The sequence below is a fragment of the Eleutherodactylus coqui genome, chromosome 6, assembly GCF_035609145.1.
Source record: "Eleutherodactylus coqui strain aEleCoq1 chromosome 6, aEleCoq1.hap1, whole genome shotgun sequence".
NCBI classification, from domain to species: Eukaryota; Metazoa; Chordata; class Amphibia; order Anura; family Eleutherodactylidae; genus Eleutherodactylus; species Eleutherodactylus coqui.
In genome coordinates, this window is record NC_089842.1 from 7,013,702 (window position 1) to 7,036,988 (window position 23,287).

General features: G+C 48.0%; 2 protein-coding genes across 3 annotated transcripts in view; one reads left to right on the plus strand and one right to left on the minus strand.

The window, feature by feature from the left end:
* The window catches only part of LOC136631769 (uncharacterized), a 248,364-nt gene that overhangs the window by 88,922 nt on the left and 136,155 nt on the right, over nt 1-23,287 (minus strand). The gene's annotated exons all lie outside the window — the stretch shown is intronic.
* LOC136631775 (NXPE family member 1-like) overlaps nt 1-23,287 on the plus strand; it is a 72,081-nt gene that overhangs the window by 46,993 nt on the left and 1,801 nt on the right. Inside the window, exons 3-4 of the mRNA XM_066606110.1 lie at nt 1,609-1,667; nt 4,944-5,159. Coding sequence (XP_066462207.1) covers nt 1,609-1,667; nt 4,944-5,159 — 275 coding nt within the window. The remainder of the gene's footprint in view (nt 1-1,608; nt 1,668-4,943; nt 5,160-23,287) is intronic.

Genomic DNA, 23,287 nt, shown 5'->3' on the forward strand with positions numbered 1-23,287 from the left:
CTTATTGGCCTGTGGTTTGAGGCTGAGTTCGCTTACGGAACGCCAGGAAATAATTTGGCGCAAGCCTGCTGTAACACTTAGCTGGCTGCGTATTTATTTGGAGAAATTTTACCCCCAGCAGACACGGACCCACAACACTGAGCAGAGTGACAGGCAGGCCAAATAGATTTTTTTCAAATCTTTTTTGGCAAAAGGACCACTGCGTATATTCAATCTATAAGATGTCTTCTGGCCCTGCCTACACAATTCTCTCCCTGTAGTATTACTGCAGGGCGCAATGCTCTGCACGGCTGATATACCAAAAAAAAAAAAAAAGTGCAACACTGCTAACAGCAGCCTCCACACTACTGCACACAGTTAGATGTGGCCCTAAGAAGGACTGTTGGGGTTCTTGAAGCCTACACTAACTCCTAACACTCTCCCTGCCTAACCACCACTTCTGTCCCTGTAGTATTACTGCAGGGCGCAATGCTCTGCACGGCCGATATACCCCCCCCCAAAAAAAAGTGCAACACTGCTAACAGCAGCCTCCACAGTACTGCACACGGTTAGATGTGGCCCTAAGAAGGACCGTTTGGGTTCTTGAAGCCTACACTAACTCCTAACGCTCTCCCTATAGCAGCACCAGCAGCAGCACTTTCCCTCAGCTAAGTCACAACGCATCTGAGGCGAGTCGCGGGAGGGGCCGATTTTCATACTCGGGTGACACCTGATCTCCCCAGCCACTCACTGCAGGGGGGTGGTATAGGGCTTAAACGTCGCAGGGGGAAGTTGTAATGCCTTCCCTGTCTTTCAATTGGCCAGAAAAGCGCGCTAACGTCTCAGAGAGGAAAGTGAAAGTAACTCGAACATCGCGTGGTACTCATTACGAGTAACGAGCATCTCGAACACGCTAATACTCGAACGAGTATCAAGCTCGGACGAGTACGTTCGCTCATCTCTAATTAAGATGATCTGGGTTATACTTGTTATTCAGGGGTTAATACAGTATAGTTCGAAGGTCATGAAGCGGTGTAAGCTGGACTGAAGGTCGTTCATGCTGGGGAGGGAGGTTTGAGTGTTCCTGAAGACCATATTAAGGCATTCTGTCCTTACTCATATAAAACGTAGTTAACCCTTTCCAATCCACTGTCTGACTTCTGAAGACATTATGATTTAGGGCTGTACAGCTCCTTTTTTGGAAGACATCCATCGGGGTTCTCTTACTGTATATTGCCAGCTTCTCTGCTGTCGGAGCCTATCTAACGTGTCACTTTATGCAGTACTGGCGTTAGCTAGCATATAGCGCCGTTGTATAACGGCAGAAAAAGAGTAAGCCCCCTGGGAAAACCAGGATACACATTGGATTGGAAAGGGTTAATGGATGGTGACATTATGTGTTCATTCGTTAGCACTAAAATTTTGTAATAATTTGCGACTTTTAAGGCATTATCTCCCATGATTGGACAACTATACCTTACTTTGTTCTACTTTGCATTATAAGTAAAGCTAACACTGAGCTGGTCCCTCAGAAAGAGCACAGTGAGAACTTCACACAGTTGATCTCTCTTGTTTTATCTCTAACTGCTGGGAAAATAGAGTAATTGTTTATTTTGCATTGATTTCCAGTTTCAGAGTGCAAATTTCCAGAGATTTGCCTTCTATCAATATAATGCGTTGCAACCACAGTAAGTACAATTCTTGAACAACCAAAAGCAGTTTGGAAGTAGAAGAACCACAAGTTCTAAGTCACAAAAACTCTTTGTTTACTGGATGGTACATTGTTACAAATCAAAATGGGTGATCCAGTTCAGTGATTTCCTGGAAAAGCTAATTTTGTAAGTGTGGCTACTCTGTACATATGTGCAGATTAATTTAGGTTGTAGTAGACCAGAAGGTGTGAGTTCTGCACTATTGGGCATACATCGATGAGCCCCACACAGAAATAGAGCATGCCTGGGTGATATACTCAAACAACTCAAACAACATTCCTAACTGCTTCTGTTGTCCTGTTTAAGGGCTCAGTCACATGGGTGTTTTTTCGCGCGATTTGCGGATCGCATAACGGATGCGCATGCGCAAATCGCTTGACCGAGGCCGACGATTCGCCGAAAAATCTGCACCTAGCAGTGTTTTCAGCGAAAGGGCCCGATCAAACGAGTGATGCCCCGCTTTCTTCTGCAACAGCTGTGGCAGAGGAGAACGATGTTCGCCCATTGAATTCAATGGAGCCGGCAATACAGCCAGCTATATTGAAAGCAATGGGCTGCTGGTAAGCGCTGTATGAATTTTCAGGGAAGGGCTTAAAATATAAGCCCTTCCCTGAAAAGCATCCTGAAAATGTGTAAAAAAAAAAAAATGTATACTCATCTTTTTGCTGCAGCCGGAGTTCAGCCGCGTCCGGCCGGCAGTTCTCCTGAACTGCTTTCTGTAGTATTCAGAAGGTGGGGATTTAAAATCCCTGCCTGCTGAATGGGCTGCCTCTGATTGGCTGAGGGCTGTGACCAATCAGAGGCAGCTCTCACTCACCCATTCATGAATTCATGAATGGGTGAGTGAGTGCTGCCTCTGATTGGCTGAGCACAGGGACCAATCAGAGGCAGCTCTCAGCTGTCATTCAATAGCTGAGAGCTGCCTCTGATTGGTTTCTGCACTCAGCCAATCAGAGGAAGCACTCACTCACCCATTCATGAATTCATGAATGGGTGAGTGAGAGCTGCCTCTGATTGGCTGAGGGCTGTGACCAATCAGAGGCAGCCCATTCAGCAGGCAGAGATTTTAAATCCCCGCCTGCTGAATACTACAGAAAGCAGTTCAGGAGACCTGCTGGCCGGAGGGGCCTGAACTCCGGCTGCAGCAAAAAGGTGAGTATACATTTTTTTTTATTTTTACACATTTTCAGGATGCTTTTCAGGGAAGGGCTTATATTTTAAGCCCTTCCCTGAAAATTCATACAGCGCTTACCAGCAGCCCATTGCTTTCAATATAGCTGGCTGTATTGCCGGCTCCATTGAATTCAATGGGCGAACATCGTTCTCCTCTGCCACAGCTGTTACAGCTGTGGCAGATGAGAATGATCTATAGTATATGTTCTCAATGGCGTTGGCGCTGCTGCTGCCGGCCCCATTGAGCGCATATATGGAACACTGATTTGTGCGGAACGCAGATAGGCGCGTTCTGCGAATCGTTGTGTCCTATAATTTATTGCACATCCGCATAAAAAACGGACATGTGCCCGCTCCCATTGCGATGCATTGGGTCTATATATCTGCAGATCGCAAGCGCGTCTGCAAATCGGACCATAAAGCGTCCGTGTGACCGAGGCCTAAGTCTCAGATTCTATGGTCAATACAGAAGGATACGTACTTCAGGGCAGAGAAAAACACAAGAACCTAAACACTTCACTTTAAAGAATATGCCAAATTAAGATATTCTCTGTCTATCTCAACAAGAAGTAGGTCTGAAAAAAACCCTTTCTTTGGTCAGATACAATATTTCAAATATATCTATATTTGCCAAATTCCCTCTGCCTACCACGGGGGCAGGAGGCTCTGAAATCTCTCTGCATTTTTTTGTTTTATTCTATCCCTGCTATTTAGGTTAGCAAGTTACCAGGGACTATAGCTACTGATTAATAGACTAGGGATAGAAAAACAGAGTTCCAAGTATAGGACGAAGGGGGATCATACTATATACACCTGGTTTATCATTGGAACCTTGGTTTGTCTCCTGGGTCCTATATGCCGTCTTGGGACTCCATTAGTTAATAAAGGGTAATGCTGGCATCTATTGATCTGAGCTAGTGCTACTGAGGTGTATGTCCACAGATATATGCATCCAGAATATTGGGGTGCTACTGGATCTTACACCTTCTATAGTAGGTGATACACAGCCTACATAGAGTGCGCTTCTGCTATATTCTTAGCAGCATTTTGAGGGTGTCATTCCAGTTGACAAACAACGGGGTTATATCTATTGGGGGGGGGGTCCATTTGAGAAATAATCAGTTCCTGAGGAGTTGCATCACAGCAACAGAAACGCGTTGAACCGTGATCTGAAAACCAAAGATTGAATAAAACCATAAGTCAGTCTCATACAAAAAATTAGTCACCCTAAACTTTCTCCGACATTGTAGTAATGCGCGTCCATAAGCACCTTTCCTGAATGCTACAATGTGGGTGGAAGTCACCATTCAGATACAGATCTAACATCTTTAGAAATTCCGTGGTGGATTAGGTATCACATTGAGTGATACTAGGGTATGTTGTTTGTCAGTGTGTGTCCAGGTTTTTAATTTTTTTAAAACATTAAAAGTGAAGTTTTATATACAATCCTCTAATCAGTATGGTGAAAAATAATTAGCAGTATAACACTCACCTCAATTGTCCGGACAGCATTCAAGCATTCGCATAGATATTCCAAACCCTACCCAAAAGCATATCAATCTGACGGGCTCTTTGCATGGATCACAGCCTGAATATGCCGTTTACCAGCACAGATGATCATTCACAGCCTCAGGGAAAGGCAGACACTTTGTAAGAAATGTTACTTTTTTTGTATAGCGCGCTCTCTTTGCGATTTTTCCTAGTGGTGTGAAAGTCACAGAATTCTTCTCTGGATTCGGGAGTCAATCCAATGTCGCTGTTGGGTGTCAAAAATGTTAGTGCAAACCAATATTTGCTATACAATATGCTATTAGAACATGTCAGTTTGACCCGCCAGCCAGCCAGTCTAAATACCACAGTAGCTATCTTCTGGAACCAAAGCCTTAGTGATTCACTCAAGGCTTATTAAATAACCATTTCATATTCATAAATCCAGAAGAAAGAGGACACATGAATAAAGTGAAAATAAACACAAGTTGGCTACAGGCTTACAAAATGACTGCATAGGATAGAACATGGAGTCATATTCATTTCACTAACATTATCATGAATTGTACGCCGGTGATTTTATCTTACCAGAGAATACTTCTGTTGAAGAGAGATGCAAAATTGGCCTGAAGTTGGAGTATCCCAGCGGATATGCTATGAAGAACGTGTGGTATCCGAAGGGGTGCAGCACTCTGACATATGACAACCTGGAAGAATTGGATAAGTGCCTGAAGGGGAAGTTTATTTACATGCTCGGAGACTCCACCATAAAGCAGTGGTATAAGTACATAGTGGGCAAAATCAAAAGTAAGTTTTATTTCTCACTAAGGAGCAAAAACTTTAAAGGGGTTGTCCCGCGCCGAAACGGGTTTTTGTTTTTTTTTAAACCCCCCCCCCCCCCCCCGTTCGGCGCGAGACAACCCCGATGCAGGGGTTAAAAAAACAACCCGCACAGCGCTTACCTGAATCCCGGCAGTCCGGCGTCTTTATACTTACCTGCTGAAGATGGCCGCCGGGATCCTCTGTCTCCGTGGACCGCAGGGCTTCTGTGCGGTCCATTGCCGATTCCAGCCTCCTGATTGGCTGGAATTGGCACGTGACGGGGCGGAGCTACACGGAGCCGGCATTCTACACGAGCGGCCCCATAGAAGACTGCAGAAGACCCGGACTGCGCAAGCGCGGCTAATTTGGCCATCGGAGGGCGAAAATTAGTCGGCTCCATGGGAACGAGGACGCCAGCAACGGAGCAGGTAAGTATAAAACTTTTTATAACTTCTGTATGGCTCATAATTAATGCACAATGTACATTACAAAGTGCATTAATATGGCCATACAGAAGTGTATAGACCCACTTGCTGCCGCGGGACAACCCCTTTAAGCTTGAATCCCAGATGTGTTAACCCCTTAATGATGCTTCCTTTTTTGTTTTTCAAAATGGTAACTCTTATTTATCCATTTACATCGCTGTCTGAGGCCTTTATTTTTGTGTGACGCGTTGTATTTTTCAATGGTGCTATTTATGTACCATATAATATAAAGAAAAACTTGAATAAATTGCTAAGTGGGGTGAAATAGAAAATAAAGCAATTCCACCATCTGTGGGGGGGGGGGGGGGGGGTCTTGTTGGTACGGTGTACACACTGCAGCAAAAATGACATGATAATTTTATTCTGTGGCCAGTACAATTATGACCATACCAAATTTATACAGTTTTTTTGGTGCTGTTGTAATACTAAAAGAAACAATAAAACATTTGGATAAAAACTAAATTATTTTTTGCCGCCATCTTCTGACCGTCATAACTTTATTTTTCTTTTGACATATTTCTTTGAGGGATCCTTTTTTCAGGACATCCTGTAGTTTCTATTCGTACTTTGGATTACATACAACGTTTTAATCACTTTTTTTGAAGACGGGGTGAGAAAAAAAGCATAATTCTGATGGTGTGTATTTTTTTCTTACTAAGTTCACCATGAAGGATAAATAATGCATTAATTTGAGAGGTAAGACTTTCACGGACACAGCAATACAAATATGTTTTGTTTTGAATTTTTTTATATTGTAAATATTGGAAAAGGGTTTTCATTTTTACAATTTTTTAGTTCCCATCGTGGACTAGAACTTGTGATTGCTTGATCACGCACAGAGTAAAATGTTATATCATTATATTGCATTATTACTTTTTCTGACAGGCAGGCAATGAGCCATGGCAACCAAATAGTACTTTACAATCTCATCGGCGGGAGCCTTATGGGACCCTGAACTTACCGATCAGGGCATTTAAAAGGCTAACGGTCGCGATCAGTCTTCATGCTCATCGTGGCTGTTGCGGGCAGGTCTCAGCTGTCAAAGACAGCCAATAGGCGCCAAGTGTTGAGCAGGAACAGCTTCTGATCCTGCCCCAAACAAACTGTGTACCTCATGTAAGTGTTCCTCCTGGGGTGGTAAGGGGTTTACTGGAGGGGGAAATACTTATCTGGCTCCATCTGTGTTGAAACCTTCACTTCTGGACCAGTTATAACACTAGATCATCTGGTATGGCCCTTCCATGTCTGTAACATCACTGCAGGGATCTGGATTTTAGGCTCATTTCAACAACTAAGCTGGCCCCCTTCTGTCACCATCATCGCTGAAGCAGAGGAGGGGGGCTGGTTTAGTTATTGAAATGAGCCAAACTGTCAGCCCATTGAAATTACATCACGGACAATGGAAGGGTCATGCCACGTAATGGGTTGGATCTTGGTCAGGCGTAGAGGTTCTGAGAATGCTGGAACAGGTATTTCAACTCCGTGAACAATCCCTTTAAATACATGTTTTACCTAGCAATGCTTGGCATCTACATTCCCAAGACTTGTAACCATTGCAGGGAAAGCCATAACTAGCGCTAAAGTGAACTATCGGAACCCCAATGGGGGGTGATTTCACTGTCTTCTCCAAATTGTATATGTCCTAGGCCTAGTGTTGTTCAATATTTTTATAAATAATCTGGAGAAGTGAATTGATGGGAAACTGATCAAATTTCCTGATGACATGAAGCTAGGAGGGATAGCTAACACTAGGGAAGGTAGGGAGAGTATTCAAAAAGATCTAGACAAGCTTGAGCAGTGCGCAGAGACTAACAGAATGGTATTTAACAAGGAGAAATGCAAAGTCCTACATCTAGGCATGAAAAATTAGAAAAGCACATACAGAATGTGAGGAATTGGGCTAAGCAGCAGCACATGTGAAAAAGACTTGGGTATACTAATAGATCATAGACTGAACATGAGTCAACAATGTGGTGCAGCAGCCAAAACGGCAAACACAATTCTGGGATGTATTAAGAGAAGCATAGAGTCTAGATCACATGAGGTCATTATCCCCCTCTACTCCTCCTTAGTCAGACCTCATCCGGAATACTGGGTCCAGTTCTGGGCACCCCACTTTAATAAAGACATAGACAAACTGGAGCAAGTTCAGAGAAGAGTTACCAAGATGGTGAGAAGTCTGCAAATCATGTCCTATGAGGAACAGTTAAAGCATCTGGGGATATTTAGCTTGCAGAAGAGAAGGCTGAGAGGAGACTTAATAGCTGTCTACAAATATCTGAAGGGCTGTCACAGTGCAGAGGGATCAGCCCTATTCTCATCTGCACAAGGAAAGACTAGAAGCAATGGGCTGAAACTGAAAGGGAGGAGACACAAATTAGATATTAGAAAAAACCTTGACAGTGAGGGTGATCAATAAGTGGAATGGGTTACCATGGGAGGTGGTGAGTTCTCATTAATGGAAGTGTTCAAACAAAGGCTGGACAAATATCTGTCTACGATGATTTAGTGAATCCTGCACTGAGTAGGGGTTGGACCAAATAACCTTGGAGATCCCTTCCAACTCTACCATTCTATGTATTTGAGAAGGTGTGCACGCAAAAAGATCCAATGACACAGATCTGTATCAAAGGCAATATGCTTCTGTGTTTTATCAGGAAGTAACATAGCTTTTTACAGACAAAGGATTGCATCACAAAAAGGAGTGTGCAGAAGGGTAATCATATTTACATCTGATTGGTTACCTTTCATACACAAAATGACATAACATTAGAGATACATACTCAATGGGCGGATGGGCGGATTTGATTTGTGTCCTTGGGCAGATCCAATTTGGGGCATCCTATAGGGATTTATTAGCATCTGCAAATGATTTAAAAGCATGCGGATGTCATTTTCACCCAGCCTGCGGATCGCACGTGTGGGAGAAAATCGCAGCATCCTCCATTTTTCTGCAGATCCTGCATGGACGGCTTCCATTGTCAATAGAAGCCATCCGATCCGCAGCACACCCGCAGCTGACAATGTGTACGTACCGCGGATCTGCGGAAAAGCAGAAAAGTACTGCGCATGTGCCTGGCAAGCTTGTAGGTGTGCTGAGTCCATCAGTAGTGCAGAAGAAAGAAGATCTAGCCATACATGGAGAGGACCTACACCGCCTCCAGACCGGTAAAAAATGCCAATGGCTGCAGGCACAAGCAGTTTCCGTGCGGGATTCCCTGCACGGAATTTGTGCATGCCCGTGGACATTGCGCCTTAAAGTCATAACAACTCAGGATAGGTTCTAATTTCTAATGATTAACATATGTTAACGCCTTAAAGTGTCTGTTACTACTAAAACACATGATTTCCAAGAAGCAAGAAGAAGCTAAACTTATACACATAGGGGCTAGCTTGAGGAATGCAAAGGTCAGTGCGAGTAGCTTCTCTTATCAGAATTTAGGCCTCTTTCTTGTGATAAAGGCATGTAGGAGGTAAATACAAGAATCTAGATATGAGAAATACAGGGAAAGATATATACAATAGAATACATATAACCTTACTATAACAAGTGTAATACAGGATGTTCCATTCAATCCCCTCACATTTCAGTCAATATGACAAAATTATGATGAGTGAGGAATAGAGATGAGCGAACGTACTCGTCCGAGCTTGATATTCGTGCGAATATTAGGATGTTCGGGATGCTCGTTACTCTTAACGAGCACCACGCGGTGTTCCGGTTACTTTCAGTTTCCTCTCTGAGACGTTAGCGCGCTTTTCTGGCCAATTGAAAGACAGGGAAGGCATTACAACTTCCCCCTGTGACGTTCAAGCCCTATACCACCCCCCTGCTGTGAGTGGCTGGGGCGATCAGATGTCACCCGAGTATAAAAGTCGGCCCCTCCCGTGGCTCGCCTCAGATGCCTTGTGAGTTAGCTGAGGGACAGTGCTGCTGGTGCTGGAGCTGCTGTAGGGAGAGTGTTAGGAGTGAGTGTAGGCTTCAAGAACCCCAACGGTCCTTCTCAGGGCCACATCTATCCGTGTGCAGTACTGTGGAGGGTGCTGTTAGCAGTGTTGCACAAATTTTTTTTTTTCAAAATCGGCAGTCTGCAGAGCATTGCGCCTTGCAGTAATACTACAGGGACAGAAGTGGTGCTTAGGTAGGGAGAGTGTTAGGAGTGAGTGTAGGCTTCAAGAACCCCAACGGTCCTTCTTAGGGCCACATCTATCCGTGTGCAGTACTGTGCAGGCTGCTGTTAGCAGTGTTGCATATTTTTTTCTTTTCAAAATCGGCTGTCTGCAGAGCATTGCGCCCTGCAGTAATACTACAGGGAGAGAATTGTGTAGGCAGGGCCAGAAGACATATATTATTGATTGAATATAGTCAGTGGGCCCTCCGTTTCCAAAAAAGGGAAAAATTGTATTTGTCCTGCAGTCTTGCGCCAATTTATTTGCTGCCTGGGAAAAGTAACCGCTGTGCTGCACTTCATATAACTGCATTTCTGTGCAACACATATCTTATCTGATTGAATATAGTCAGTGGGCCCTCCGTTTCCCAAAAAGGGAAACATTCTATTTGTCCTGCAGGCTTGTGCCAATTTATTTGCTGCCTGTGAAAAGTAACCGCTCTGCTGCACTTCATATAACTGCATTTCTGTGCAACACATATCTTATCTGATTGAATATAGTCAGTGGGCCCTCCGTTTCCCAAAAAGGGAAACATTCTATTTGTCCTGCAGGCTTGCGCCAATTTATTTGCTGCCTGTGAAAAGTAACCGCTCTGCTGCACTTCATATAACTGCATTTCTGTGCAACACATATCTTATCTGATTGAATATAGTCAGTGGGCCCTCCGTTTCCCAAAAAGGGAAACATTCAATTTGTCCTGCAGGCTTGCGCCAATTTATTTGCTGCCTGTGAAAAGTCTCCGCTCTGCTGCACTTCATATAACTGCATTTCTGTGGAACAGATTTCTTATCTGATTGAATATAGTCAGTGAGCCTTTTCTTTTTTAAAAAAAGGGAAAAATTCTATGTGCCCTGCCTCTGTCAGTCCTCAGCGTTCTGTGTACGTGTGTGGTGGGTGGAGATAGTAAACAAATCATACGCAGCCAGCTACGTTTAATAGCAGGCTTGCGCCAATTTATTTCCTGCCTGGGAAATCAAATCACTGGTAATACACCATGCTGAGGGGTAGGGGTAGGCCTATAGGACGTGGACGCGGGCGAGGACGCGGAGGCCCAAGTCAGGGTGTGGGCACAGGCCGAGCCAGTGCGGTGGCCAGGGGTAGAGGCAGGGCCAGACCGAATAATCCACCAACTGTTTCCCAAAGCGCCCCCTCGCGCCATGCCACCCTGCACAGGTCAAGGTGCTCTACGGTGTGGCAGTTTTTCACAGAGACGCCTGACGACCGACGAACAGTGGTGTGCAACCTTTGTCGCGCCAAGATCAGCTGGGGAGGCACCACCAACAGCATGCGCAGGCATATGATGGCAAAGCACCCCACAAGGTGGGACGATGCCCGTTCGCCGCCTCCGGTTTGCACCACTGCCTCTCCCCCTGTGCCCCAACCTGCCACTGAGATCCAACCCCCCTCTGAGGACACAGGCACTACCGTCTCCTGGCCTGCACCCACACCCTCACCTCCGCTGTCCTCGGCCCCATCCAGCAATGTCTCTCAGCGTAGCGTCCAGACGTCGCTAGCACCACAGTTTGAGCGCAAGCGCAAGTACGACGCCACGCACCCGCACGCTCAAGCTTTAAACGTGCACATTGCAAAATTGATCAGCCTAGAGATGCTGCCGTATAGGCTTGTGGAAACGGAGGCTTTCAAAAGCATGATGGTGGTGGCGGCCCCGCGCTACTCGGTTCCCAGTCGCCACTACTTTTCCCGATGTGCCGTCCCAGGCCTGCACGACCAAGTCTCCCGCAACATTGTACGCGCCCTCACCAACGCGGTTACTGCCAAGGTCCACTTAACAACAGACACGTGGACAAGCACAGGCGGGCAGGGCCACTATATCTCCCTGACGGCACATTGGGTGAATTTAGTGGAGGCTGGGACAGAGTCAGAGCCTGGGACCGCTCACGTCCTACCCACCCCCCGAATTGCGTGCCCCAGCTCGGTGGTGGTATCTGCGGGGGTGTATGCTTCCTCCACTAAACCACCCTCCTCCTCCTCCTACGCAACCTCTGTCTCGCAATCAAGATGTGTCAGCAGCAGCACGTCGCCAGCAGTCGGTGTAACGCGGCGTGGCAGCACAGCAGTGGGCAAGCGTCAGCAGGCCGTGCTGAAACTACTCAGCTTAGGAGAGAAGAGGCACACGGCCCACGAACTGCTGCAGGGTCTGACAGAGCAGACCGACCGCTGGCTTGCGCCGCTGAGCCTCCAACCGGGCATGGTCGTGTGTGACAACGGCCGTAAGCTGGTGGCGGCTCTGCAGCTCGGCAGCCTCACGCATGTGCCATGCCTGGCCCATGTGTTTAATTTGGTGGTTCAGCGCTTTCTGAAAAGCTACCCCCACTTGTCATACCTGCTCGGAAAGGTGCGCTGGATCTGCGCACATTTCCGCAAATCACACACGCACGCTGCCACCCTGCGGACCCTGCAACATCGGTTTAATCTGCCAGTGCACCGACTGCTGTGCGACGTGCCCACACAGTGGAACTCTACGCTCCACATGTTGGCCAGACTCTATGAGCAGCGTAGAGCTATAGTGAAATACCAACTCCAACTTGCGCGGCGCAGTGGGAGTCAGCCTCCTCAATTATTTACAGAAGAGTGGGCCTGGTTGGCAGCCATCTGCCAGGTCCTTGGAAAATTTGAGGAGTCTACCCAGGTGGTGAGCGGTGATGCTGCAATCATTAGCGTCACCATTCCTCTGCTATGCATCCTGAGAAGTTCCCTGCAAAGCATAAAGGCAGACGCTTTGCGCTCGGAAACAGAGCCGGGGGAAGACAGTATGTCGCTGGATAGTCAGAGCACCCTCCTGTCTATATCTCAGCGCGTTCAGGAGGAGGAGGAGGAGCATGAGGAGGATAAGGAGGAGGGGGAAGAGACAGCTTGGCCCACTGCTGACGGTACCCATGCTGCTTGCCTGTCATCCTTTCAGCGTGTATGGCCTGAGGAGGAGGAAGAGGAGGAGGAGGATCCTGAAAGTGATCTTCACAGTGAAGACAGCCATGTGTTGCGTACAGGTACCCTGGCACACATGGCTGACTTCATGTTAGGATGCCTTTATCGTGACCCTCGCGTTACACGCATTCTGGCCACTACGGATTACTGGGTGTACACACTGCTCGATCCACGGTATAAGGAGAGCCTTTGCACTCTCATTCCCGAAGAGGAAAGAGGTTCGAGAATGATGCTATACCACAGGGCGCTGGTGGACAAACTGATGGTAAAGTTCCCATCCGACAGCGCTAGTGGCAGAAGGCGCAGTACCGAGGGCCAGGTAGCAGGGGAGGCGCAGAGATCAGGCAGCATGTACAGCGCAGGCAGGGGAACATTCTCCAAGGCCTTTGCCAGCTTTATGGCTCCCCAGCAAGACTGTGTCACCGCTCCCCAGTCAAGGCTGAGTCGGCGGGAGCACTGTAAAAGGATGGTGAGGGAGTACGTAGCCGATCGCACGACCGTCCTCCGTGACGCCTCTGCCCCCTACAACTACTGGGTGTCGAAGCTGGACACGTGGCCTGAACTCGCGCTGTATGCCCTGGAGGTGCTTGCTTGTCCTGCAGCTAGCGTCTTGTCAGAGAGTGTGTTTAGTGTGGCTGGGGGAATCATCACAGATAAGCGTACCCACCTGTCAACCGACAGTGCCGACAGGCTTACACTCATCAAGATGAACAAAGCCTGGATTTCCCCAGACTTCTCTTCTTCACCAGCGGACAGCAGCGATACCTAAGCAATACGTAGGCTGCACCCGCGGATGGAAGCATTGTTCTCAATCACCATCCAAAACGGGGACATTTCTGCTTCATCAATCTGTGTATAATATTCCTCCTCCTCCTCCTCCTGCTCCTCCTCCTGAAACCTCACGTAATCACGCCGAACGGGCAATTTTTCTTAGGGCCACAAGGCTCACTCATATAATTTTTCTAAACAATTTTTATACGTTTCAATGCTCTTAAAAGCGTTGAAACTTTAACTTGAACCAATTTTTCGTTAAACTGGGCTGCCTCCAGGCCTAGTTACCACTTAAGCCACATTAACCAAAGCGATTAATGAGTTTCACCTGCCCTCTTGGTTGGCCATGGCCAATTTTTTGGATGTACATTAGTACTGTTGATACAGCAATTTTTGTGGGCCCTCGCCTACAGTGTAATCAAATGAATTTTTAGCCCACCTGCATTACAGCTGACGTTACATCCGCTGTGATGGGCAATGCAATGGGATATATTTATGTACCGCCGGTGGCTTCCTGGCTCCCACCCATGCTGTGGGTCCACAGAGAATTATAAATGCATCTGTTTCCACATCTAAAGAACCCCAGTCTGACTGGGGCATGCAGTGTGGGCCGAAGCCCACCTGCATTATGCACGACATTACTACCTCAGCTGTGTTGGGCAATGCAATGGGATATTTTTATGTACCGCCGGTGGGTTCCAGGGAGCCACCCATGCTGTCGGTCCACAGGGACTTCACAATAGGGAGTTGTACCTGCCTGTGTCTATGAATTAAAAACCGCGGTCTGACTGGGGCATGCAGACACCTTGACAGAATGAATAGTGTGTGGCACATGGGTTCCCCATTGCTATGCCCACGTGTGCAGCTCCTGATGGCGGTGGCACAGGATTATATTTCTCATTGCTTCTGTACAGCATTGTGGGCTATCGCCCGACCCCTTTTAAAGAGGGTCGCTGCCTAGCCGTGCCAACCCTCTGCAGTGTGTGCCTGCGGTTTCTCATCATGGCAGACGCACTTATAAATAGACATGAGGGTGGTGTGGCATGAGGGCAGCTGAAGGCTGCGCAGGGACACTTTTGTGTGCGCTGGGGACACTGGGTCGTGGGGGGGGGGGGGGGGGGGAATTGGCAGCATGTAACCCAGGAGAAGTGGCAGCGGAGTGTCATGCAGGCAGTGATTGTGCTTTGTTGGAGGTAGTGTGGTGCTTAGCTAAGGTATCCATTGCTAATGAGGGCTTTTCAGAAGTAAAAGTTGTTGGGAGGGGGGGGGGCGCTCTTGCCGCTATTGTGGCTTAATAGTGGGACCTGTGAACTTGAGATGCAGCCCAACATGTAGCCCCTCGCCTGCCCTATCCGTTGCTGTGTCGTTCCCATCACTTTCTTGAATTGCCCAGATTTTCACACATGAAAACCTTAGCGAGCATCGGTGAATTACAAAAATGCTCGGGTCGCCCATTGACTTCAATGGGGTTCGTTACTCGAAACGAACCCTCGAGCATCGCGATAATTTCATCCCGAGTAACGACCACCCGAGCATTTTGGTGCTCGCTCATCTCTAGTGAGGAATGTAATTAGCACCAGATGAAAGAAAAGTGCAAAGAATTTTGGGCCTTATTTATCAAACCCATTGTGACAAGTTGGGGTCTGCTTGCCACAGGTTCGTCCCACTTTGGGATACTGGAATGGCCACCTCACACGAATTATGCTCAAGAAGCAGAAGTTTTTTTTTTAATCTGGCTCCTGCCAGCCTTTATTTCACAGCACACAAGGAAATTATATACAGTCCACAAAAGCAAATAGGGTTCGCAACGCACAGGGTTCTGTCACTAACCCCTCCTGGGGCATCTGGAGGGCGTCTCTTCCTTCTTCAGACTGGGTGACAGACCCAACCCTTCTGCTTGCAGCCTGTCCTGCACTGCCAAGCTGTAACTTTCCCCTTTGTTTCTGGCAGGAAATGGCTTTTATGCAACCAACTCCTGCTACACCCATTAGGTGTTAACCCTATCTTTTACTATCCAGTTATCAGACTGCCTGACTAGCACCCTCTGCAGGTCATTCTGATACTGCACCACTACACCATCTAATAGTAAAATGTCCCTTTTGCCCATAGCAATCAATCACGGCGTAGATTTGTTTTTACCACAACAGTTTAAGAAAAAAGAAGCTGCGCTGTGATTGGTTGCTGCGGACAACGAAGACAGTTTACTGCTACAAGTTTTAATCATTGAGGCCTTTTGTCTCATGGATTTTGTCTAGAGGTGAGCGAGTACCAAAATGCTCGGGTGCTCGTTACTCGGGACGAAATTATCGCACGTGGGCATAGCAATGGGGAACCTATGTGCCATACACTATTCATTCTGTCAAGGTGTCTGCATGGCCCAGTCAGACCGTGTTTTTTTTATAAATAGTCACAGGAAGGTACAACTCCGCAATGGGAATTCCGTGTGCACCCACAGCATGGGTGGCTCCCTGGAACCCACCGGCTGTACATAAATGTATCCCATTGCAGTGCCCATCACAGCTGAGGTAATGTCCGATTAAATGCAGGTGGGCTTCGGCCCACACTGCATGCCCCAGTCAGACTGGGGTTCTTTAGAAGTAGACACATGCAGTTACAACTCCCTGTGGACCCACAGCATGGGTGGCTCCCTGGAACCCACCGGTGGTACATAAATATATCCCATTGCAGTGCCCAACACAGCTGATGTAACGTCAGCTTTAATGCAGGTGGGCAAAAAATTAATTGGATTACACTGTAGGCGAGGGCCCACAAAAATTGGTGTACCAACAGTACTAATGTACGTCAGTAAAATTGCCCATGCCCAACCAAGAGGGAAAGTGAAACCCATTAATCGCTTTGGTTAATGTGGCTTAATTGGTAACTAGGCCTGGAGGCAGCCCAGTTAAAATAAAAATTGGTTCAGGTGAAAGTTTCAACGCTTTAATGAGCATTGAAACGTATAAAAATTGTTTACAAAAATTATATGACTGAGCCTTGTGGGCCTAAGAAAAATTGCCCGTTCGGCGTGATTACGTCAGGTTTCAGGAGGAGGAGCAGGAGGAGGAGGAGGAATATTATACACAGATTGATGAAGCTAAAAGGTCCCCGTTTTTGATGGTGATAGAGAACAATGCTTCCATCCGCGGGTGCAGCCTACGTATTGTTTAGGTATCGCTGCTGTCCGCTGGTGGAGAAGAGAAGTCTGGGGAAATCCAGGCTTTGCTCATCTTGATGAGTGTAAGCCTGTCGGCACTGTCGGTTGACAGGCGGGTACGCTTATCTGTGATGATTCCCCCAGCTGCACTAAACACCCTCTCTGACAAGACGCTAGCCGCAGGACAAGCAAGCACCTCCAGGACATACAGCGCGAGTTCAGGCCACGTGTCCAGCTTCGACACCCAGTAGTTGTAGGGGGCAGAGGCGTCACGGAGGACGGTCGTGCAATCGGCTACGTACTCCCTCACCATCCTTTTACAGTGCTCCCGCTGACTCTGCCTTGACTGGGGAGCGGTGACACAGTCTTGCTGGGGAGCCAGGAAGCTGTCAAAGGCCTTAGAGAGTGTTACCCTGCCTGTGCTGTACATGCTGCCTGATCTCTGCGCCTCCCCTGCTACCTGGCCCTCGGAACTGCGCCTTCGGTCACTAGCGCTGTCGGATGGGAATTTTACCATCAGTTTGTCCGCCAGGGTCCTGTGGTATAGCATCACTCTCGTACCCCTTTCCTCTTCGGGTATGAGAGTGGAAAGGTTCTCCTTATACCGTGGGTTGAGCAGTGTGTACACCCAGTAATCCGTAGTGGCCAGAATGCGTGTAACGCGAGGGTCACGATAAAGGCATCCTAACATGAAGTCAGCCATGTGTGCCAGGGTACCTGTACGCAACACATGGCTGTCCTCACTAGGAAGATCAATTTTTAGGATCCTCCTCCTCCTCAGGCCATACACGCTGAAAGGATGACAGGCAAGCAGCATGGGTACCCTCAGCAGTGGGCCAAGCTGTCTCTTCCCCTCCTCCTCATCCTCCTCATGCTCCTCCTCCTCCTCCTGAACGCGCTGAGATATAGACAGGAGGGTGCTCTGACTATCCAGCGACATACTGTCTTCCCCCGCCTCTGTTTCCGAGCGCAAAGCGTCTGCCTTTATGCTTTGCAGGGAACTTCTCAGGAGGCATAGCAGAGGAATGGTGACGCTAATGATTGCAGCATCGCCGCTCACCATCTGGGTAGACTTCTCAAAGTTTCCAAGGACCTGGCAGATGTCTGCCAACCAGGCCCACTCTTCTGTAAAGAATTGAGGAGGCTGACTCCCACTGCGGCGCCCATGTTGGAGTTGGTATTCCACTATAGCTCCACGCTGCTCATAGAGCCTGGCCAACATGTGCAGCGTAGAGTTCCACCGTGTGGGCACGTCGCACAGCAGTCGGTACACTGGCAGATAAACCGATGTTGCAGGGTGCGCAGGGTGGCAGCGTGCGTGTGCGACTTGCGGAAATGTGCGCAGAGCCGGCGCACTTTTCCGAGCTGGTCTGACAAGCGTGGGTAGCCTTTCAGAAAGCGCTGAACCACCAAATTAAAGACGTGGGCTAGGCATGGCACGTGCGTGAGGCTGCCGAGCTGCAGAGCTGCCACCAGGTTACGGCCGTTGTCACACACGACCATGCCCGGTTGGAGGCTCAGCGGCGCAAGCCAGCAGTCGGTCTGCTCTGTCAGACCCTGCAGCAGTTCGTGGGGCGTGTGGCTCTTCTCTCCTAAGCTGAGTAGTTTCAGCACGGCCTGCTGACGCTTGCCCACCGCTGTGCTGCCACGCCTCGCGACACCGACTGCTGCCGACGTGCTGCTGCTGACACATCTTGATTGCGAGACAGAGGTTGCGGAGGAGGAGGAGGAGGGTGGTTTAGTGGAGGAAGCATACACCGCCGCAGATACCACCACCAAGCTGGGGCCCGCAATTCTGGGGGTGGGTAGGACGTGAGCGGTCCCAGGCTCTGACTCTGTCCCAGCCTCCACTAAATTCACCCAATGTGCCGTCAGGGAGATATAGTGGCCCTGCCCGCCTGTGCTTGTCCACGTGTCTGTTGTTAAGTGGACCTTGGCAGTAACCGCGTTGGTGAGGGCGCGTACAATGTTGCGGGAGACGTGGTCGTGCAGGGCTGGGACGGCACATCGGAAAAAGTAGTGGCGACTGGGAACTGAGTAGCGCGGGGCCGCCGCCGCCATCATACTTTTGAAGGACTCCGTTTCCACAAGCCTATACGGCAGCATCTCCAGGCTGATAAATTTGGCTACGTGCACGTTTAACGCTTGAGCGTGCGGGTGCGTGGCGGCGTACTTGCGCTTGCGCTCCAACAGTTGCGCTAGCGACTGCTGGACGCTGCGCTGACAGACATTGGTGGATGGGGCCGAGGACAGCGGAGGTGAGGGTGTGGGTGCAGGCCAGGAGACTGAAGTGCCTGTGTCCTGAGAGGGGGGTTGGATCTTAGTGGCAGGTTGGGGCACAGGGGAGAGGCAGCGGTGCAAACCGGAGGTGGTGAACGGCCTTCGTCCCACCCGTCTGCACTCTTTGAGCACCTCGGCCTCTGCAGGGTGGCATGGCGCAAGGGGGCGCTTTGGGAAACAGTTGGTGGATTATTCGGTCTGGCCCTGCCTCTACCCCTGGACACCGCACTGCCTCTTGCAACCTGCTCTGCTGCTGCCCTTGCCTCCCCCTCTTAAGACCTGTCCTCAGTAGGCGTAGCAAACCAGGTGGGGTCAGTCACCTCATCGTCCTGCTGCTCTTCCTCCGAATCCTCTGTGCGCTCCTCCCTCGGACTTACTGCCCTTACTGCTACCTCACTGATAGACAACTGTGTCTCATCGTCATCGTCCTCCTCACCCACTGAAAGGTCTTGAGACAGTTGCCGGAAGTCCCCAGCCTCATCCCCCGGACCCTGGGAACTTTCAAAAGGTTGGGCATCGGTCACGACAAACTCCTCCAGTGGGAGAGGATTCGGAACCCTTGCTACCCATTCTGGGCAGGGGCCCGGGAACAGTTCCTGGGAGTCTGCCTGCTCCTCAGAATGTGTCATTGTAATGGAGTGAGAAGGCTGGGAGGAAGGAGGAGCAGCAGCCAGAGGATTCAGAGTTGCAGCAGTGGACAGCGCAGAACTCTGGGTGTTTGATAGATTGCTGGATGCACTTTCTGCCATCCACGACAGGACCTGCTCACACTGCTCATTTTCTAATAAAGGTCTACCGCGTGGAGATTTTTTTTCCCAAATGCTTTTGGAAAGGCCCATTGCCTATATACACTGTATATGTCTTCTCTCTTTGCGTCACCACTACTGGCCCTGGAGTATTTAAAATAACCGCAGACTGTTGCACTGTGGACTGGAATACAGCGGTGATGTAACAGCCAACACAGAGCCAAGAAATAATTTTGCGCAAGCCTGCTGTAACACTTAGCTGGCTGCGTATGAATTAGGACAACTACCCCCAGCACAGACCCAGTACACTGAGGACAGTCACAGGCAGCCCAAATAGATTTTTTTTTCCAAATGTTTTTGGAAAGGCCCACTGCCTATATACACTGTATATGTCTTCTCTCTCTGCGTCACCACTACTGGCCCTGGAGTATGTAAAATAACTGCAGACTGTTGCACTGTGGACTGGAATACAGCGGTGATGTAACAGCCAACACAGAGCCAGCAAATAATTTTGCGCAAGTCTGCTGTAACACTTAGCTGGCTGCGTATGAATTAGGACAACTACCCCCAGCAGAGACCCAGTACACTGAGGACGGTCACAGGCAGCCCAAATAGATTTTTTTTCCCAAATGTTTTTGGAAAGGCCCACTGCCTATATACGCTAAATATGTCTTCTGTCCCTGCCTCACCACTACTGGCCCTGGACTATGTATAATTACTGCAGGGCGCAATGCTCTGCACGGCCGATATACAAAAAAAAAATGTGCAACACTGCAAAAAGCAGCCTCCACACTACTGCACACGGTTAGATGTGGCCCTAAGAAGGACCGTTGGGGTTCTTGAAGCCTAAAATACTCCTAACACTCTCCCTATAGCAGCTCCAACCAGATAGCACTTTCCCTGATCTCTGTCAGAATGCATCTGTGGCGAGCCGCGGGAGGGTCCGATTTATATACTCGGGTGACATCTGATCTCCCCAGCCACTCACTGCAGGGGGGTGGTATAGGGCTTGAACGTCGCAGGGGGAAGTTGTAATGCCTTCCCTGTCTTTCTATTGGCCAGAAAAGTGCGCTAACGTCTCAGAGATGAAAGTGAAAGTAACTCAAACATCGCGTGGTGCTTGTTACGAGTAACGAGCATCTCGAACACGCTAATACTCGAACGAGTATCAAGCTCAGACGAGTATGGTCGCTCATCTCTAATTTTGTCCTATTTTGAAGTTCTCGCTCACTACGCCACATTGCAGTTGCATGAAGCAAAATTCCGCAACAGCGTGGTATGCCAAAACTAAATCAATAATTTCAGTCCAAATGATGGTACAGAGGATACATACCTGATTGAAAAAAAATTGTTAAGGTTCCAGAAGTTTCTCACAACTAGAATTGTTTTCAAACCGCAAATTTTTTAGGCATGCGTTTTTGCGCACATAAATTCACACATTAAAAACGCCCATCTGACTGAGCCCTAAAAAGTAAATTGTCCAATAATGGAAGCCAAATGACTAGCCGTGTACACAGGAATTGGCTATCAATTGCTTCATCATATCAATGCTGACAGTCACTTTCTTCTAAACATATTGTTTTCAAATGAGCCCACATTTTACATCAGGATACGTCAATCGGCATATTGAGCAGGTACAAGGAACTCGAAAATCCCCGCCTACAGAGAACATGTCCAAGAGCCCAAAACTGAATGGTGTGATGAAGGATAGGATTGTTGGTCTGGTTTTTTTTTCAGTGAGCGTATAGCAAATGGTCCCACATAACTGGCATGTTAGAACAGTTCCTGTAACCCCAAATAGCCTATCTCTAACCTCACATCATCTTTAGCAAGATAGGTCTCTCTCACATTGGAGTATGTCTGTTCAGAGTTCCCTCAATAACATTTTTCTAGATCGCTGGATTAGATGCGGTTGACTAATTTGGTGGTCGCCCCATTCACCATATCCTGCTCTGCTGGATTTCTTCCTCTGGATACATAAAGAACCGTGTATCCATGACTACAGTGAATGATTTCCAAGATTTCAGATCCTGATCTGTGATATAATTATGTTGTGGCACATCGGCCACAATCAAGAAGTCGAGCCTGGGTGATATCACAACTTTAGCCCCGATGCATGTGACGGCATCTTAGCAGCATGCAACCTTTCATTTAGCACTGGGCGTCTATGAGTGCCTTCTTCCTGTCCCTCAGAAGGCCCTTGAGGTTTCGTCTGTTGGAAATCGCTCAGTGGGTTCCATGTATAATGTATAATGGGCCCTTTTTCACATCTCTTGTGGTTTATGGACTGATTGGCCCACAGGAAGTTGTTTATCCTAGCCAACCAATCAGCTATTATGGAAATGTATTTATCTGGGGTCTTCCTTTACAGGGGTGCCGGTTATTGTTTCATGAGGCAGCGGACTCCTGTCATCTAAGTACCTCTGGTTATTAATTCTGTGTAATGCATTCTGGATAAAATGTGGGAGGTTTGAATGGAACACTCTGTATTTTGTTCCTCCGAGTCCTAAAACATTACGATATTTTACTCATTTTAGAATGGGTCTTTCAGCTCTTCTGACACATCTGGTTTAGTAAGTACTTCTATTTCTCATAGAATGACAATTCTCATCTCTGCTCTGTGATTCCTACTAGAAATATTTGTATAAAGTGACAACTGGGTGTTACTCTTCTCCTTGTCAATAGGGTGAGTCCCTAAACAGTTGAGTACTGTCAGCACTGATTGGTCCACATCAGAGTGACTCCACGGACACAATATCAGAACTTTGCAGAACTTCAGGCGTGCTCTAAAAACGCACCACTTCAGGGAGGCATACCGCATACCCTAAACAAATCCCTCTGTACTCCGCCTGATAACATGCTCCCTGACCTACTGACTGCAATCCCTGCTAGCCATCATATACCGCTCCTGCAGTCACACTGTTTCTGCCGTCACACGGCTAAATGTCTGACCATTGTCTGTGTATAACATCGCTCACTCTCCACCCCGCCATACTGCGCACATCTCCACCTCGCCATACCGTGCACATCTCCACCCCACCATATCGTGCACATCTCCAGCCCTTTACTTTCTGTATCCCCCCATTATCTGTAGTATGTAAGCTCGTTGGAGCAGGACCCTCACCCCTATTGTCTCCATCAGCTGATTACTATGTAACCGTGCTTCTGTAATGTTTGTACTTTTGTCTTTCTGTATCCCCCCGTCTATGTAAGCGCTGCGGAATATGTTGGCGCTGTACAAATAAAGATTATTATTATTATTAATAATATCTATAGTAACTCCCAGTTGTGAGTTTATTCATTTATTTCCGGGACTAACAGAGGAACGGCACAATGCAGAGTTATAACGAAAGTATCTACTAGGCCAGATATGTTAGGAGAGAGGTTTTAACCCCTTAATAACCACCCACATGCCTTTTTACTACAGTTTTTTTTCTGCAGGGGTCTATGGGAATTGTAATGTTAAAATCGTGATCGCAATTTACCGCGAAATTGCGTTTTTGCGCGATCGCGATTTTAACATTACAAGTCCCATAGACCCCTGCAGGAAAAAAAAAAATC